Source organism: Phoenix dactylifera, chromosome 17, assembly GCF_009389715.1.
Source record: "Phoenix dactylifera cultivar Barhee BC4 chromosome 17, palm_55x_up_171113_PBpolish2nd_filt_p, whole genome shotgun sequence".
Lineage (NCBI taxonomy): Eukaryota > Viridiplantae > Streptophyta > Magnoliopsida > Arecales > Arecaceae > Phoenix > Phoenix dactylifera.
The window spans coordinates 4894383-4914537 of record NC_052408.1 but is presented as its reverse complement, the minus strand read 5'-3'; the positions used below and the strand labels follow the sequence as shown (position 1 = coordinate 4914537).

General features: G+C 37.7%; 1 protein-coding gene across 2 annotated transcripts in view; it reads right to left on the bottom strand.

Moving 5' to 3' along the window:
• Positions 1 to 506: 506 nt before the first annotated feature.
• Positions 507 to 20155, bottom strand: part of LOC103708268 (SNARE-interacting protein KEULE) — a 45859-nt gene continuing 26210 nt past the window's right edge. The window contains exons 5-21 of one of the 2 annotated variants that reach the window (XM_008793109.4): positions 16905 to 16955; positions 16705 to 16801; positions 16511 to 16543; positions 16195 to 16323; positions 14093 to 14284; positions 13908 to 13991; positions 13724 to 13822; positions 13573 to 13649; positions 6256 to 6352; positions 5927 to 6052; positions 5739 to 5834; positions 4338 to 4457; positions 4178 to 4252; positions 2034 to 2230; positions 1771 to 1861; positions 1598 to 1687; positions 507 to 1081 (exon numbers count right to left, since the gene is read on the bottom strand). In XM_008793109.4, the coding sequence (XP_008791331.1) occupies positions 1028 to 1081; positions 1598 to 1687; positions 1771 to 1861; positions 2034 to 2230; positions 4178 to 4252; positions 4338 to 4457; positions 5739 to 5834; positions 5927 to 6052; positions 6256 to 6352; positions 13573 to 13649; positions 13724 to 13822; positions 13908 to 13991; positions 14093 to 14284; positions 16195 to 16323; positions 16511 to 16543; positions 16705 to 16801; positions 16905 to 16955 (1708 nt within the window). In that variant the 3' untranslated portion in view covers positions 507 to 1027. The remainder of the gene's footprint in view (positions 1082 to 1597; positions 1688 to 1770; positions 1862 to 2033; positions 2231 to 4177; positions 4253 to 4337; positions 4458 to 5738; positions 5835 to 5926; positions 6053 to 6255; positions 6353 to 13572; positions 13650 to 13723; positions 13823 to 13907; positions 13992 to 14092; positions 14285 to 16194; positions 16324 to 16510; positions 16544 to 16704; positions 16802 to 16904; positions 16956 to 20155) is intronic. The other variant, XM_026805090.2, reaches the window with a different exon arrangement.

The window sequence follows — 20155 nt, the reverse complement described above, 5'->3', positions numbered from 1 at the left end:
TATATATATATATATATATATATATATATATATATATATATATATATATATATATATATATATATATATATATATTAAATGGAAAAAAAAAGTCGAAGAAGCCTCAGGCCAGAGTTAGGTACCAGGCTCGAGCCTAGGAAGTAGGCCCAAAATTCGGGCCAGGTCAGTCTCGGGCCTAACTAATTTTAGGTCTAGGTGCGAGTAATGATGTTGATGCCAACTAAGACCAAAAGCTAAAGCCAACCCAGATATGTATAATGCATCAAGAATTACCCAAAACTGATACTTGACACCAGGATATCACACTGTACGAGTTTTGTCTGAAGACTTGCTTCCAATTTTCCCCTTGGCCATAGCTACAATTTTCTCCTACAACCGTCATGTCTATACGAGAAGCCCTTGCTGCAGTCAAGTCCTAAGTCTAAAGGAAAAATCAAATACGCAGGCATTCATTAATCTAGGCCAAGCTTCAAGGTACAGTCTATGCCCCATTTAAGTCAACTCAATGAAAGTTAACAATTCATCCACATTCATGGCAATTTTGGATACAGATAGCACACTATTCATCAACTGCATCCACACTTATGGGAGCCTGTCAAACATAACAAAGGTTCTCAAACTTGGATGGCCCAATGCAACAAAGGTGCAACCTCTGAAATATCCCAAGGCAACAATCTTCCCACTAAGTGCTAGTCATGAGAAGCAACATATTTACAGAACCTCCATTTTCTTCCCACTTGATTCTGGATCAATAGTCATTCATATTACATATGCTCTATATAATATGTACAATTCAAATAATGTAACCAAAGGCTGAATGTAGTGGTAGATGATACAAAACTTTCTCTGCCAACAAGCTTGAATCCAAAATATGGCCATGATGCAGTTTCGCATAGTTCATTGAAAGAAAAATGATAGGAAATCCATACATGAGAGAGTGAGAGAGATTATCATGATGTGATAAGACCAACCTGTACTGATAAACCATCAAATTATAAATCATATGTTGCAGTGCTGTGGTGAAGAACTAAATACGAAGGTTATCCACTGAAAGTTCTTGAGCAGTCAGCAGCTTCAGTTTCTGCAGTTATGCATCCAATGGATGGAAAACATTAGGCAGGCATTTTACTATTGAGCTTAATTCTAGTTTGCATATGCTGATATAGAAAGGGTTTTTAACAAACAAGATGATCAAGCCTCCTCCACACGCAAAATCCACACATATTCAATTCTAACTGCAGAAAAATATAACCTATCATCATTATAAAATAGCCTACAGCAATCGATTAGCAATACTAGTAGAAGACTAAGCCATATGTTTGTTATCATAGTCACAACTCACAAGGTTAAGAAACATCTGAATAATACATTTGGGGAGAGAGAAATCAGGACAAAATCTTTGTTATCATGACACGATGTGAGATACAAGATTCTCGGTTCTCTTGAATGGCAACTATATAGAAATCAGGCATTTCTTGGAGAAAACCCAGAAACAACATCAGAAGTGGGTCCCTTCTAGAAAATTAGTCGTCTGAAAACCTTATCATGGTCATCTATTAAAAGTGAACTATAGACATAACATGATTCTTGGACTTACAGTAATGAACTGGGGGGGATCATCAAGACTAGAAGATCCAAGGACGATTTCCCTCTTCAGTTTTGACGTGAGCTTATGAACCACCCGAAGCTGATAAGAACACATAAAGAGACGGCATAGACATGAAGTTCAACAAAGAATGAGCATGTATGCAGATTTCAGCACTTGTCTACCTCAGATCGAGTGGCTCCACCAATGATAAAAATAAATATGCGCTGGCCCATCTTCTTGAAATCACTAGATGCATGCCTCAGTACAGAGTCACTGCAGCAGTCCAACAATAAGTTAAATGAAGAAACATTGCTAAAACAAAAGCACAACAAAAGACAATAACCAACAACACTTTGGGACATTTTTAGCATGAAAATAAGTCTACACAGTTCAAATGAAGGTGCAAATAATTCTACAAAGAAGAACTAATATCTATTCCCACTACCTTGAATACCCATCATCAGAACTATGAGGCCTAGCCCATGTGGCAGTCCGCCTGGATCTCACAGAGTTGGCAGGCTGGGATTGAGTTGTCCGGACTGATGCAGTCTGTGATGTTCCATGAACAGTAGGACTTGGGTCATTCATGCATGGATACTCATTCTGTGGTAACTCTCCTTTGCTAAGTTTTTTGATCAGCTCCTGAAAGAAACAAGTTTCTGATTACATATCATTTCGTAGTACAAGAAAATAGATGGTTATATATTAGAGCAGAAATGGTCTACTGAACAACTCGCAGCAATTTGGTTCCCCTTCTCACCTTTTATGATACAAATCCTTTTAAAACAGTTTACTCAAATATCTCAATTTCATGGCTTGAAGTTCAGGCAGGTGTCAAAAATAGAAAACTAAACATTTTGTTTAGCTAGAAGCAATCTGAAACTGGGGCAGACCACAGTTTTGATTGAAGCAGGCTTGTTGTGCAAAAATTGTCAATAACAAGAGTTTAAGTACTGGTATGGAACCCACAAAAGCATGGGTACTAGTATCTTGTAAGGTATGGCTAGTGCAGGCTAGTATGCACTAGTATTTAAATCCATGATTTATAGTATATACGGGTGATTTGTGCTACTTTCTTGACATTTCTTAATTTCTCAAATTACGGAAAGCATTTTCTCAAGATTTTGAAATTTTTAAGGAGATTTGAAAGATTTGTCATATCAATTTCCAAATAAATTTTAAAGGTGCTATATAGATTTGACCATCATTGAGCTTACATCGTATCATCAAAATCATCATGCACTTGGTTGTTATCAAACAAATTATCCTTAACAAAATATACATAAATACATGCATATATATGGACTCTAATCCTCCTGAGAGGAGAGTGTCTACTCTCGACACCAAAATCAATAATGGGATATCCAAATCGAAGATCTACACTTTTGATCATAATCTATACCACAGTTCGCCATCTCGTTATCGAACCCCATACTGATACTATCCTATTGCAGTGTCGGTACATGGTACGGTACGAGATGGTGAGACGTACAAAGTGTCATACGGTATGAGACTGCATACCAGTTCGGTACCAATATGATACAATACAATACCAATCGTACGGAAAACCTTAATCTATACTACTAATATGTCTATAAATAAAAAACTATATATTTGAGTGATCTCTAACCTATGCATCAGGTGGGTGCAAAAAATGAGTAGTAAACATGATATGAGACCATGCTATGTTCTAAGCCTTAAATTTGTTTATTTTCTATCTATATAGACTTTAACATACGCACTTCATGGTTAATAAGAAGGATTCTCAATTGAAATGCATTATCAAGCATTTTAATATATTGGCACAATAGAAACATCCACTTTGTATCCCGATTGATGCATACACAAGACACCACCAAAATACTTGATTTTTTGTTTCTAGATATTTTTAGTAGTATAGATCATGATCAACAATGTGGATCTTTAATTTGGAAGCCCTTTTATTGAGTTTGGATCGAGAGGAGTAGATGCCCTCTTCTCTCAAAAAGCTTATATGTTATATGTGTATGCCTAAATATGTACGTATATGTGTATGTCCATATATGCATATCTATACATACGTATATACATATCTACATATATATATATATATATATATATGGATGTATGTATGTATGTATGTATGTATATACATATAGTTTTAGCAGAAAACCAAAGTACATGCTCTTAAAGGTCCCAAACATAACATGTTTTAGAATGATGCCGATTTATTACTATGATCAGTTTTATCGTTCTTGTTCCTCATCTTTCCTAAGTTTTTGATTCTTTTAATTTTATTTTTGTTCAATAATGCCAAAAGTAGATGAATAATTGGACCGCTAAGACAGTGACATAAAGTCAATGATGCAAGATAAATGGGACCAAGGTTAGAGGTTTTTGGCCTCAAGGGCATGCCCAATGTTGAGATAGAGGAGAGTTTGACCTAGAAAAAACGTGGACTTCATTATAACATAAAAAAATGAATAGATTGATATACACAATTTAGTCCCATATCATCTGGAAAGAACAGACAAATGATCACCACGTAGATTTTGAAACATGATTTTAACTTGATAAAAAACTGGCTATAAGTTCTGCTCTGCAGTGTACCTCTATCATAGGGTAAAATCGTGATAGGGCCCATGTTTCCTCCTCATCACGATCTTTCCTAGCTGCATTATTTTTCTGATACACGAACACGTGTGATTGTATGAAATCAGTTGCAACAAAATTGTGGAAGCAAATCTTTGCCAACTTTGAAGAATTTTACCTTCCGAGCATCGAATTTCAAAGAGAAGTTACTCCCTCCTGATGTCTTTTTGGTAGCTAATCCTCCTAGGTATCTCATGTTGTTGACAGCATTCATATCATCTGGTGATAGTTTTGCAAGCTGAAAAATAAAATAGAGTTTTGCATTCATGCTTCACTATAACAAAAAATGCATATTAGAATGACAAGAAAAGACAAATTATCTGAAACAGAAAGTGATATATCAAATTGGCATCTCTACAAAACATGGAAAGATAAGTTCTATGCAGTCAAATCCTTTGAAAAAAATCTCATTAAGTTTCACAATCCTTTAAAAGTTTTAAACCAAAAGGTTGTGTCACTTGTGTGTAATGTGAAATAAATAAATGGTCAAACTAATACCAGTATGTTGCAAGTATTAGCAATTATTTTCCTAAATATTCTCGTAGCTTTCAGTAGATAAAAAGAAGGGAAGCAAGCTCATTCTGGTCCGTAGAAAAAAGAGCAATGAAAAAGGTGAAGGCAGCTGGCAACTCCTCAGGTGAGATGCAACACTTATCCAAATTGGATTAGTTCCCAGAGCAAGTAAATAGTTAGCAGTATCATGCAGCAAGTAGTCCACCAAGTATGCATGCAAGAGAAGTGATTTTGGGTTGAATGATTGCGTGCCTTGAATTGGCTATCTATTTTTTCTCTTTTATCTATCTATTTATCTCATGTTTTTGAAGAGTTAAAATTAATTTTGCAAATATTAGGCATAGGTATCAATGAAAGTACTCTGAACTAGCACATTTTGCTTAATATGTGTCCAGCTTTGTACTTTTCAATTCTTAAGTTCAATATGAAACCAACTTTCTGAGAAGAGGATTAGGTTATTCTTGCTTCAACAATTACTTAGGGAAAAAAGACTATTTAGTTCAAACATAATATAAAGTTTGGTTTTTTAGTAATTTAAAGTCAAATTGTATCATCTAAACTGTTTGAGTTGTGTTCTCTGGCAGATAGAAAGACATGCAAAAGTTCCAATACAAATGTATATGATAAGCATGAATAGAATAACTAAATGTGTAATCTAACACATTTAATTTAGTATTAGTATAAAAAGAGATATTAGTTGTTTTCGGTAAAATGTTTTAACCAAGAGCTCAAATATTCCTTAGGAGAGAATAAAATAAAAGTCACCAGAATGGAACTCTTTCACCAAGGCAATGTAAAAGCAATAGAAGATTAGATCTGCTGTAACTTTCCAGAGAAATAGACTAAACTGCTTGTAGCATTAAGGAATAGATCCACATCAGAAATGTTGGAGACCTTAGCTGGTCTCATATACCCATGGGCCCATCCAAGTACTAGCTTATGCTTTTGGGTCAGATACTTTAGGAGTAGCTAAAAATAAACAGCAGATGCATAAAATCTCACCTACCTGCATTAACTTTACCCCTTTGTCACCCTCAAACTTCTCTGGACAAACAGCTGCATAAATCATCAGCAACCGTAATTTATTTTCAGGACTGACATCCTGCAGAAGAAGGTGAACTACACATTAAACTACATTGATAATACACCATTATTTGCAACCAAGAGTTTTCTCATACTGAGCCTTCAGATAACCTGCTTTGTCCTCAGAAAATTAATCACTTCTTTTGCTCCTGCATCTCCAAATACAAGATCTTGCTCTAATTGCCCAATATCTCGAAGTGCTGTGTCTCTAATCAGCTTATTTATTTTTCCTGCAATCTATAGGACTTTCGCTAATAAGAAAGAGCCAATTTTCCATAATGTGCATTCTGTCTGACTACAGTCTTCATCAAGTAACTTTCTTTAAAGCAACATAATTATATGCCAGGTCAAGTAAGTAATTTCTTTTTTTCTTTCTTCTTTTTCATGCAGATATTCAAAATTAGACAGATACAAGGGAATTTGGTAAAAGCAGAACTAACCTCTACATGAAGCGAAAGTTTCTCAATCTGGTCACTATATTGTGGCAAAGCTTGAACCATTTTTTGCAGATCCCTGGTCGATATCTCGCTACCATCTCTATGTAACAAAAAAAGAAAAAAGATGAAAGACTTGTAGTAGCAAAGACTGAAATTAAAAAAAGGCATCCCAATGCACAAGGCTCCTAGCACTCAGGGTCTGGGGAAGGCTAGATGTACGCAACCTTACCCTCCATTTGTAGAGAGGCTGTTTAGATGTTTTGGACCCATGACACCCATGTCATAATGGAGCAACCCTACGGTTGCACCAAGGCCCGTCCTCAAAGGTTAAAACAATACTATTATTATGCTTCATGTTTCACTTGAAATTTTCGAGATAAATTTTGAACTTTTTTTTTTTTTGGTATACAGGACTATATTACAAAGCAATGCAACAGTCATTCAATATAGTAGGAACTATAAACCATAAACGGAGATTCAACCTACAGAACTAGTGGCAAGATTAAAAATTACAAACATTTAAGTAAATTGAACTCAAAGGAATAACTAATATTTTCAACAAACTTCAAAAAGAAACTTTAGTCACAACAATTTGAACATAGTTTGTGCTTATTTTTGAATTCTACTTGTTCGAAACTTTCCTAATTAGCCAATTTAAAACTTGTTTCCATTGTATCATCTAGATCTATGCCTACAACTCAATGGGGCAACCTTTGGTCATTCAATTAACTTTATCTCACTTATGATCATGTGTAAAAGGAAATTGTATATTATGTGAAGAGGGCGGAAAGCAAATGCCGCAAGGAATGTGGTATCGCCTGGTTCGGGCTGTACCAAACCGTATCGAGGGTGGACCGGGATGGTGAGGGAGGGGCAGAGGGAGATGGAGAGAGAGAGGAAGAGAGAGAGAGAAACAGAGGAACCTAGCATGGAGGAAGGTCGACGAGGGCTTCCGGCCCTCCACCTCTCTCAGCCTCTCTCCCCCTCTCCGCTTCACTCTCTCTTCCTCCCTTCCTCTCCCTCTCCCTCCTTCCCTCTCCCTCTTCCTCTCTCTCCTTCCCTCTCTCTCTCCTTCTCCCTCTCTCCCTTCCTCTCTGATTTTTATCAGTACGCATTAGAATGGCACGGTACCATATCATACCATACCGCTGACCAACCAATATGGGTGCTGATACTAGTACCGCATACTTTGAAATACAGTCTTGCAAAGAAAAAACACAATAAGGTACTTGTTTTTCCAAAAAAATAGGCAAGCTGATAATTGAGTCCAAATCACACCATTCCACTCTTTGCTTGTTGGATAGACATCTGAGGGCAACATAGTCATCTGGCATGGGATTACTCTCTTCTTGATAATAGCTAGCTGGAAAAGGGTTTTCATATAGATGGAGTGATAGATCCTGAAACTATAGTTGATACCAAAGTTAATTGAACCATCCCAAATCGGATGATTCGGGCCATACCAAACTGAATTGGTCAAGAACCGGGATGGTTCAGGTGGTCAGGATGGTTTGGCCCCATAAATAACTTTTGAGTCCCCCTCCCTTCCTGCTACCCCTTTGACTGTTCAACATCTCTCTCCCCCTCCCCCTCTCCATCTTCCTCTCTCACCCCCTCTCCCTCCGATTTTGCCATGATTGGAGCTTCGAAGCTCCACGGTACCTGACTGAAGGCTCCACCGATGACGGCGACACCAACTCTCCCCTTGATCAACACCAATGATGACTTTGATGCCCTCCATCGCTATGGAAACTAAGTATGCTTCTCTCTCTTTTTCCCCCTCTCTCTACTTCTCCCTCTCCCTCCTCTCCCCGTGTCTCTTTCTGTCCTTCTTCGCTCCTCACCCCAGTTCTCCGAGGGTTAGGACTAGCGTTAGGTTTTCTCTCCCTCTCTCTCTTCCTTCCTCTTCTTCTCCCTCTCCCCCTCTCCGTGGGCTCCTCTCTCTCTCGCTCTGTCCCTCCCTCCCTTCCCTCCTCTCTCTCTTCTTCCTTCTCCCTCTCCCTCTCCCTCTCCATCTTCCTGCTTGGGTGCACCTCAGCCCAGCACGTACCAGTACTGTGCCAAACTAGTCATCGGCTAGTACAAGCTTCAATCTAACAGACCTTGGTTGAGACCATGGTCTACCGTACCGGTCCGTACGGGTACGGACCGGTACGAGCCGGTCCAGCCTGGGACCGGTACCAGATCAGCGTGGAATCCGATATCGGTAGCTTATCGTTGGAGAACCGGTATGGAACCGGTACGGATCAGTACGGGCCGGTATGGGACCGGCACGTACCGGTTCGGGCCGCCACCGGTACGCCGACCGGTACCGATAGGCGGACCTTAGTTGAGACTTGAGACCTTTACTATATGTTAGAGTCCCAGCAGGAAAAGCAAAAGTTTTTGCTTTAATAAGTATGCCCACTTTAATTAAGATTTTTCCCTTTCATTTGGCAAGACATATGAGGTGCACCATTCATATATTGGTATTTGTCAAGATACTTAAATATTTAAAATTAAATTAGATGAAGATCAGAAGTTAGAACCATCCACACTTTTCTTATGTGCATCATATGAGTTCAATTTTAATCAGAGTCATCTATTCATCTTTCACATGCAATGCATGCTACAAGATCTAGTTGGAGATAAATGTAAAATCGAAAGACAAGAACATAGGATTCAGAATTCTATTGCATTAACTATATCGATTTAGACAATTGGAACAAAGATCAAATAAACAGTATACATAATAAGAAAAATTAGTATGAATGCTGATGATATTTTAAAAATAATAGAAATGATCAGTATATGTTCAACTATGCATTCAGGAAATCAAAATATCCAGCATCAACTTATATATGTATTTAGTTGAAACAAGGCAGTTTAAGTCAGAAACATGGCCATCAAGGCTACCAATTCCTGTGAGCAGATTAGGCACCCCCTTATGCGAAATTAAATATTATATACGAGTTGGTTGTCAAGATGATTAGTGGCCCCTAGGCTGAGAGGACTTCTTGTCACCAATAATTGATGGTCCCCAGGCTGACGGGGCTTCCAAATGTCTAAGTGGAGCCTAGGTGCATAGGTAGACTACCTAGCGACTCAAGCAGTCATTTTTTTCCTTAAGCAAATCTATACGTGCATGTATAATGACATGAGAAGGAAACTAAAGCATTAAGAGAAGCATATTTCAATCATAAAACAAAGAGAAAAAATATTTAGCATAATAATAAAATAATATACATTTGGGGATTGAAATTGAAGGGTCCTTAAATACATGATTGTGAATGTAGAATATTCTTAACCTATAATGCATGATCAACTAAAAGTCTAGACTCTAGAGGACTTATTCATTATGATCTGACTAAAAAATAACTGCAAAATATACTTTATAGCAAGGTTCGCTGTACCGGTACCGGACCCCGTACCGGTGCTACACTAGCATAGTATCGGTACAGGCGCGCCAATAACAGCATGGTATGGAAATTTTTTAGTGTACCGAGAGTCGGTACGCCACCGGTACCGGTACTGGTACCGAATCAGTACGGTATGGTACGTCCGATACCGTCCGCTTCGGTATGGTACAACATACCATTCTTCATAGTTTATAGTAATATAGTAATATACCTCAACTATTGTAATGGTCCTAATGGACATTGGTAGTAGATATGAAAAGTACACATGCCTCCTAGTCTAATCTGGAGAAGAATAATCAAAATTTTGAAGAAGAAGAGTTAAAACAAAAGGTGGAAGGAATGGGGAGAGGGGATATGGCAAGGAAAACAAAAGGAGAAATTCATGAATTAAAAGTGGAAGAATTATGAGAATAGAACAAGTGAGAATAGGAGGACAAAGGGGTGGAATAAACAAGAGAAAGAACGAGAGATAAGAAAAACTGAAAGGAAAAAAAGAAAATTAAGAAAACAAGGAGGAAAAGTGAAGAAAAAAGAATGAAATGAAATAATAAAAATGCAAGGGCTGGAATTTTAAAGAGAGTCTCAGAAGAAGAAGAAGAAGCCATAAACTATTGTATATTATTAGATGTTACTGCTACAATTTTATTATACATATGCATATACATAGATACACACATATGTACTATAGTCAAGTCCATTAATTATGATAATTATCATTAGGTGTTTGCAGATGCATGCATGTGCACATCATCATATTACTTGATTCATGATCTCACTCATACTTAATGTATTTTATTTTATAACCATACTCAATTCAACCTTTGCTGGACTTCCATATAGTCAAATCCACTAATTATGATAATTATAACCATGCTCTATCATACCGCTCTATACTGCCTGGTACGGAGCGTATTGTACCATACCGGGAGGAAACAAGTACGAAACTCAACTTCGAGTCGGTACAAGATAACCAAGACGTATTGCCTTGACCGAGGTGTTACGATATTTACCAAGGCATACTAAGATGTATAGGGATTATAGGTCTGTACCGAAACGTACCGACCTGTATCGAGCGTAACGAGATACAAATTAAAAAAATGATTATAGAGCTATTTCGGTACAAATTGCATACCATACCGTACTATACCAAACTGATAAGATACCGATATGGTACCCGATACCGAAATTGCGGATTTGATTATAACTTTGTGTGGGTGTGTGCATGTGCATATGCATATACTTGTCATCATATAGCTTGATTCATGGTTTCACTAATATTTATGTTTTTTAGTTTATAACCATATTCAATTTAACCCTTGCTAGACCTCCAATGGACTACTTAGTTCAACAATAGATAAGTGGTTGATGCGAAGGGTATCTGCCATGCCAAAGAGCCTAGATGTCTGCCTTCACAATGGTGACAATCTAACAAACTAGTTTTGAATTCCATTAAAAATCAAGTCAATGTACGAAACTAAAAAGACATATAACATGAAATCACTTTCACTAAAACCTCATTGTCAGAAACTTATTTATGGAGCTCCAGTATTCAGATTTCTTGTTCCATCTGAAAGTGTAAGATTTTGCACCGAGTCATGACATGAGATGTCATAAAAACCTTTACCTAGATTTTCCCAGTTTGGATATTTATATAGTAATCCGTTAGTAATATAATTATTTTGGTCCTATTTCTTAGTAGGAAATGTATGAATTTTAAATTATGAAAGACTTGTGATGTACAACTCATGGTTTCTAAAATCGTTGAAACAGGATGGCACAACTGGTACCCATCGGTCTTGCATGAAACTGACAATGGTATGGGTGTCGGGACACCGAAACAGCTGTATTGGTACATACTAGCCACACTAGTTTGTACTGGTCCATACTGGTGCATACTGGCAGTACTATACCAACCGCATATATGGTTTCCAATTTATTGTAAGTCATTAGTTTCGGTATGTGTCATACTGTTCTGATGGAAAATGATACAGATTTCAATATCAGTATTTAGAACCTTGGTGCAAGCAAACTTTTTTCTTCAGGATAGAAAAACATTTAGAGCATAAGATATGGATGCTCCAACAAATCACTCTAATTTTTGGCCTCTACAGCAAGTCGATTATTGTCTTCTAAGAAGCAGCATCCCAAATTTCAGTTATAATATTTCCATGGTTGTTATCTCACTCCTCAATTAACATATGCAAAATGCAAATTGCCAATACAATGGGCTTCTTTCATGTAACATACTGATCAATGAAAAAATAGATCAAATACATGTCTTCCAACATCAACCTTCTAGTCACCACCAGCAAAGAAACTGCAGCTATAAATTCCAATGGTCAGGAATGGTTATCTATTTTCAGTATTTTTACTTTACCCTTAATAGGAAAGATTGACAAATGCAATTTCATAATGCCAATCCTAATTGCTGGGACAAGGCTTGATGGTTACAGCATCCTATCCGCATAAACTTTTTGAGTGAATAACAAACATTCTGTATTTGACCTTTTCGATCTTATATATGTATTCAAAGAAATATATGTATCAGATCTGTATATAGTAGTGACAGCAGGTTCTAAATACCAGTGGGACAGCGGGACATCCCACACTTAGGACAGGACACCATCCTGAGAGGCGGGACAGGGCACCATCCAGAGAGCCGAGACAGGACGAGTTAGCAAATGGACCAGGACAGGACGAGACATCCACCATTCCAACTGAACCATCCCATTCCATGGAAAAATCTGGGATGGCCCCATCCTATAGTATTTAAAACCTTGACAAATCACAAGCCAGTCTCACCTGATTAAAGTAGAACAGAGTTCCGAAATTAAATTTGCCAGAACATGAATTATATTCAGCTACAAATGCATGATATACACCACAGATTGCCAACCCACGACTGGCTTACCCAAAACGTGATACTAAAACCTTGTCTATGTCCCCATAAAGATGCTCTATATTTCATATCCAACATGGTCAGCTCTGTTTGTCAACTTACTAGTCATGTTCGATGGAGCTTCATCAGAAGTTAATTCCACTTAACACGATCCTTTGAAGATTCTATTATATACCATTAGTTGTATTTCTTAGACATCCCCTACTCAAGCATAGATAAGTTTTTTATATATTAAGTATGTTTCTTTGCAGCCATTTTACTCTGACTCGGACTCTGTTGTGCCTTATATTATTACTTTATGGTACCTTCATTTGTTTGCTTATATTCATTCTCTCTCACGGAGCTACTTGCCTCCAAAAACTACTAGGGTTATGAGTAATGACCTTACGGATTGATGTTCTAAAGCTTGTTTCTACATCTTCTTGGGACTATCTTTTAGATGACTAAATAATAAGATCTCAAATTTGTGATAGTTTGTGAAATGGTGGTTAACAGAAGCCTTTCCATTTCCAGCTAGACATACAGCTATCTGCTCCAACAGCTCTCCACTAAGATAATGTCTTTTTCATATCAGCAATAATGCAGTTTCTTTCTAGCAAACAAAACACATTCATATATTTTTGCTTCATTCTGATTCGCTCGAAAACACTTACTTCCATATGTCTAGTCTAACCAGCAATTCACAGGGGACTTCCTCATAGACCCATGCTACTTTGTGCTTTTCCTTATTGACTGAGAGAACCATTGAACGATGATCCATTGGAAGTGTATTTAGGTGAAGGTGGTGGGTGTTTGGGGCCATACAATCATGTATTGTGCTGGAGTGCTTCTTGAGAAACTAGAGCCATGCAAGAATTATACTAGACCACTTGGTCCATTATCATGCATTCTATTATTAACTCTTAACTCCACTTGTTGTTAACATTTACAATAACAAATTTGAGAATTCTGCGATACAATACACTTGCAGGCAAAAGCCAAAGTGACTAAACACTAAAGTAACATTCATCATCCAGCACATACCTTGAGCTTTGGTGAAGTTGAGCTGCTTTGTTCTTTGAAACAAAGTTGGTCATCTTGTCATGTAACCTTTCACTGGCCTATCATTCCAATAGATTATCAGGCAGAAGATATCACAGTAATCAACTGAAGCAAATTATTGTTAACTACTCACATCTGCTATATGTGCATGCCGAAGTTCAAGCCAGACTGGATCATGATCTTCCAAAAGGACCTCTTTTTTCTCGGGTGCTGATCCTGTTTTGCTTGGTATCTGCAAATAAACAGATAACACGAGAGCCTTGAAGAAAAACTGTTTATACAAAAGGACGAACAAAACTGCGGAAGGGCAGGTTTACCTCATATACATATTTGTTTCCATCCATATTCAGTAAATCATGGCACATAGCATCGTAAGTCCATTCGTGGATGATGGGTGCAATCTGCCAACAGTAGGAAATTGGTAGAGAATGTCATGTAAAAACAACTAAGCTTTGATATAGAAAGCAAGTAGCTCACAGTTTTAGTAACATTGAGGTTCTACCTGGTCTATAGATCGGTCAACAATAAGTAATTCACATGTCTCTTTCTGGGGAAAATCAGGAATTGTAGACTTATACTTGGAAATACAGTTCCAAACAGCAGCAGCAAGTTTTGTAGGAACTAAATCATGTAACGTGGTCACGGTAGAAGCATCTAAAGATTTGGCAGCACGGTAGCGCACGAAAGGAAATTCCTGAGGAGAACCATGCAGATTGACTCAGATGATTGTAAAACAGAATCCAAAATTATTATCAAAAGCAAATCTTCATTCACTCCACTCCTATGTAGTTCCAGGCTATCCATGTTATAGAAGTTTGAGATGAAAAAAGTCAAGCCTACATAGATGTTAAAATCCAAAAAATGCTGAACCGGATCATACCGTCCAGTTTAGGCCGAACTGTGCCAACTCGGTCGCTGACCTGGTTGGTACGGGCACACAAAATGGTTCGGGCCCCTATGGGGCCGGAACTGGCCGGTACAAGAGCGAATCGGACGGAACCAGTCTGGTTCCATCTGGTTCGGCCAGGACTCGGTGCAAATCGATACCGAGTCCGGTTCGATCTGCCATAGCGTGCCACACACGCTGGCACTGTGGCTATGGTATTAAATGCCATTGCACGGTATGACATTTAATACCACTGCGCACGCACTGTGACCTTTTTAGCCGGTTCGGTACCGGTCCGAACCGTTCCGGACGCCGACTGGTACTCAGTACGGTACCGGTTTGGCGATCCTTGTTAAAACCTTTTATATAACAAGCTAATTTGACAAAAAAATTTGATGTCAAGACCTTTTATGTACTTTGATTGACAGTTGAAAAATGAGGTGGCTGGAACAATAAACTTTGAGCTTGGGCCCAGCCTGGCCCACTAACACCCCTAGAAATTAATTGTAAATAGTAATACATGGAGCACGTTTGATGTTTGACATCATTAGCTTGGATGCTACTTCAGCTTTATGCATCAATATCAAGGAAATATGGGTTCTCAACCAAATTTGGATAGGATAAACTCCCTTTCATTTTTGTTTTATTCTAATAGGTCCTTGATTAACAGCCAAAGAATGGCAAAATATATTAGTCGTCTCCATATTAGTACCATACCATACCGTTAGACTACCGACACGGGTACCGGTTTCAGTACTGCGGACCTTGTTCTCAATATTGGTCATGCTCTAGTCATGTTTTGATATAATTGCCTTTTCAAAAGCTCATTTGGCCATCAAAACTATTGATAAAATCTTCTAATGAAGGATGGACAATAGATGCAACAAATGTTATCACAACACTTTTCACACACTTCTCACTTCACTGGACAAAGATCATGCTTGAAAAAACTACTTTAGATACCATTTCTTTTTGCCACCAAATCTACCTATCACTGGCACTGTGTGTTCTCTAGTTGCCTCCCAATGGCTACATCTCATCCAATGTTGCTGGTCTTCAAGCATCATCTCATCTTTACAATTTGAAATATAACCCCCCTATATGATCTTCTGATATTGGATTTAATATGTATCTCGTGGTTCTCCATATGGGACCATATGACCATATATGGATATTGATTACAAATTTTGCATATAAATTTGGAAGATGAAAAAACCATCAACTGACTTGCTCTTTGGATGTTGGTTATATACATGAATCATGAGATATCCTACTCATTTGGTGAATTGCTAATCCATTATGCTACTTTATATAAAGGTATACGTCAGATATTGACTGCTGTGCCCACTCTAATATTTTCTCTTGAAAGATAAAAAGTTCTACAATACTAAAGCATTTGGTCCCTTTGAACTTCTATGCTTAAAGTGCATCAAGAAGAATATATCCTACTCCACATATAAGTCAAAGAAAACAATTTAATTCTCATGGTTGTTTAGATACATGATCATTTATTTTTTTAACGCTAAGTAATATATATGAAATAAAGTAAATCTACAACATCTGTTTCATGAATTGCTACATCATACTTCCAAACTAGAAACCTATCAGCTAGCCATCAACGATGAGCCAAGGTTTGTACACTTGCAACTGAAGGGCATACAAAGAATGAACATAACTCCATAGTCATGGGCCAACAATATTAAATATTAAAATCATACCCTCAAAGAAGCAAATGCAGTAGATATGCGAGTGGCCATAGTATATATACAGTCATTGTACTTGCGAGATTTTTCTGCATTTTCACCAAATAAGTCCCCCAAGGCCATCTCATGGTCAGTGACAAAGCCCTACATAGTTGAGTCATGGAATGAAGAATATTAATAAAAGTTACAATTTTATATATGTAAGATGACATATCATATCAAACATTGCAAAAAGCAAATGGTAAACATCAAGATGGCATTCAACACTCTATAAAAGCTGGTTATGTAAATTAATGGAAGGAAGTATATATAGAAATATGGTAGCAGATACCTGACTATCAATAGCAAAATACTCCAAATTCATCTGCCAAAGTTCATCAAAATGAAAAAGGTCAATATGTAATAGCAAAGATGCTCAATAGAAGTCCAAAAGCCCATCCAACTTTTAAAGAACATAAAAAAATGGTTCATGTCTTCATGATACAGATTAAAAAGCAAACAAAATGAAATAATGAGATAATTAACCTCACTTAATGCACCTATGCGGGGTATCACACTAGTGTCATTCTTAATGTAAGACACTAGTTCCTTAGGTATAGGCGAACTGAAGAATACATATGCCCTGAAATACTACATAAAATTTAGAGAAAAAAATAAAAATAATCCAAATAGAATATTGCCAACAGTGACTATCTTAGCCAAAAAAAAGCTGATGTCTAACATACTTTCTGTATAATGGAATTCTCCCAGACATGTCTGATAGGAACATGACAACACTGCAAGTTACCATAATGGACAATCAGAAGCATTTCCATGAAAATATTAGAAAAACAAGGCAAGCATAAGATTTAGGAATAGGAGACTGCATCATGCATTTTTTTAAAAATAAATAATAATGCAAAACCATGGAAAGGTAAAGTGCATTTACATGCATCCTGCATTGAGAAATTGACATGCATATATTTCTTGAGACTTGACAAATACTCTATGCAGGAGCCATGACTGACCAATCATAAACAATGTAAACATAGTTGATGACAAGTATATGATATTATGATCATGGCAATTTCTCTTGGAGACTGACACCCAGATAGTCTTCCTCCCCAAAGTACTGGCTCACAGCAGAACATGGATCTGGCTATTATACAGCATGGACATGCTAGGGTTACAGTAAAACAACTCGACATGTTACTTCTATTTTAGTATTTATTTCAATGGAATAACTTATAAAAATCCATTTCTCACAGTCACTTTTTTAAAACAAGCCAAAAGAGGAAGGATCTAATCCCATTCATTTTTAGGGAAAAAAATCTATGAAAGATAATAACGAGCTAGACTAAGGGGAAAATGAGATAAAGTGCTTTGAATTTTTTTGAATTAAAGAACAGAAATTGGAAATCTAGTATGCCTTTTCAAAGCTTGAAAGGGTGGGGTGGGAAGTTGGTCGTGGTTCAAGTTTTCACTTCTACCATCATGGTTTTCATATCTTTCTTTACTTTCCCCACTCGTTTACCATATGTATTGTCAATAAAAAAAATGGAACCAAGGATAAATGTGTCTCGGTTCTCAATAAGCATCAATATCATTTTGTTACTTGAGAAGAAGCATGTTGTCCTAAATGGGGAGCAATTGATGCAGCACCAGTGCGGGGAAGAGAAGAAGAAGGAAGAACAAGAGAGGAAGAAGGAAGAAGAGGTTCTAGAGACACAGGAAGAAGAGAAGGGGAGGAGGAGGAGGAAGAATAAGATCTGGGGGAAAAGAAATTCTTAATCATTCATTAAACCCTAATCATGAAAATAGTTCCCTATATATAGGGCTCAAATACACAACTTGCATAAACCCCCCTTACACAGAAATAAATCCTAATGAACCCACAAATAACACAAATAAGCCCTAAAATGCAAATAAGCCCAGAAATAAAATAAACCACAAATAAACCCTAGAATGCAAATAAGCCCAAAAATAAAATAATAAAATAAATATGCAAATAAACGAGTCTGGCTCAATCCGGGGGCTCAGGATCATCTGGATGAAGGGCTCTGATGTCCCCATCAACTCCTCCCGGGTGAGAAAAACTCGACCCCGTCGAGTACAGGTCTGGCCGGCTGTCGTACTGCTCCAGAAGATCGGGGTCAATGCGCTGCAATTGTGCTTTGGAAATCCACGTCACATCAGACTTTGGTCGACCTTTCCACCGAACAAGGTAACGTTGGTAACCACCGTTCCTGCTTGAAATAACCTGCTCATCCAATATATGTTCTATTTGTTCTCTGCGTGCATGAAATTTGGGAGGTGGTGGCTCAACAGCAGGTAATAGGGCAGGGTATCCAACATAGGCAGGTATATCAATAAAGGGGTCAGAAGGCAGGAATATTATCTTTTTGTATGGGACTAAATCTTCAATATTAAATGTCGCACTAATCCCATAGTCATCAGGAAGATCCACAACATATGCATTCGAACTGGTTTTCTTTAAGATTTTGAACTGTTCTGCACTACAAATTTGCAATTTCTTAAACGTTTCCGAAAAAAGTCGTTCAAACCTAATTCTTATCATGATGTAATCTCTTTCACTTAACTCATTATAACGTCTGTGTAAATCAGCAAAGGATTTATATTTTAAGTTATTAAAGTGACTACAATTGCTGATTTCTCGATGCAATGAATGTGGATGTGATACAATTGATTGTGCAGACTCAAAGACTCTATACTGATGAGACATGAAAAACAGGTCTATGGGTTGCCTAAGTTTGTAATCATGCACTACTTCGAATGGACTCATACCTATGGACTTGTTAACCGAACTATTACATGCAAACTCAACTGTCGGTAACATTAAATTCCAGGTCCTAGCATATGCATTCGGTCTGAGCCTATGATGTAGAAGGTTGGGCAGAGATGCTCCGGGAACTAGATCGATTGCGCGTTGGATATCATGCATTGGAGAAAGTGCATCCGGAAGATCATCAGGGAGTGCATCATGAAACTCCTCTAGAAGGGAAACTACTACCGGGGAATGTTCAAGGTTGGACTCCGCATGGGTAACTTTAGCTACAAGTGCCAATTCAGATGATTGGCTCTCAATATCTGTCACTACCTCTTCCACAGTTGTGATGTGAAGTGGCTTGGTTGTACTTAGATCACTAGTCTCCCTTTGGGAATCATTTTGGACAAAGTCTAATTCTGTAGGTTCGTCTTCAAAGTCTTCTTCATAGTCTTCTATATTTGGTTCATAGACTTCTTCGACATATTCGGCCTCTTGGTTCCTAACTTCTGGTTCAGTAATCGGGTAGGTCTTAGTGGAACATTGGGGCGCTATATAGCCGAATTGTTGACACTTAGAGTATTGGGTTTGGTGCCTAGGAGAGTAGGGAAGGACTACAGGTGGTGCGACCAAACCGATTTTAGGTTGGGCTGTAACAGGGGTTGGCGATTTAGGGGTCCTAGAATGTTGCACGAGCTCACGGATCTCTTGTCTGAATTCTTTGTATCCAGCCCGTATGGCAACGATCTGTTCTAAGATAGACCTCAAAATGTCGGAATTCATGGTAGCTACAGGAGTTTTAGGTTGATTGAGATAGTACTCCATATCACTACAGGTTGGCATGCAATGATGACACTGGGTGATGATGTGAAATGCAGTGTCACTAATGAAACCCTAATAACTATGATGTAGGACCAAATTTGATGCAGGACAACCTACTAATGCAATCTATTATGATTTCAGAAATCAGCAAGTCTTCACAATAATAGCTTAAATTTAAATGTTGCTGATTTTTACTTCGGTTATTCAGAATTAAGGATTAAGATTATTCAATTTAAGAAATTAGATTGCAATCAAGTAGTACAGTTGTTCTGATCCTAAATCAATATGATCGAATAATGTTAAGAAACGTCCTGTTACTAGGGTGTGCTAATTTAATGTCAAGATTTAAAGGGTAATAGGACGGGTTCGGAAGTGAGAGGTTCAATGTTC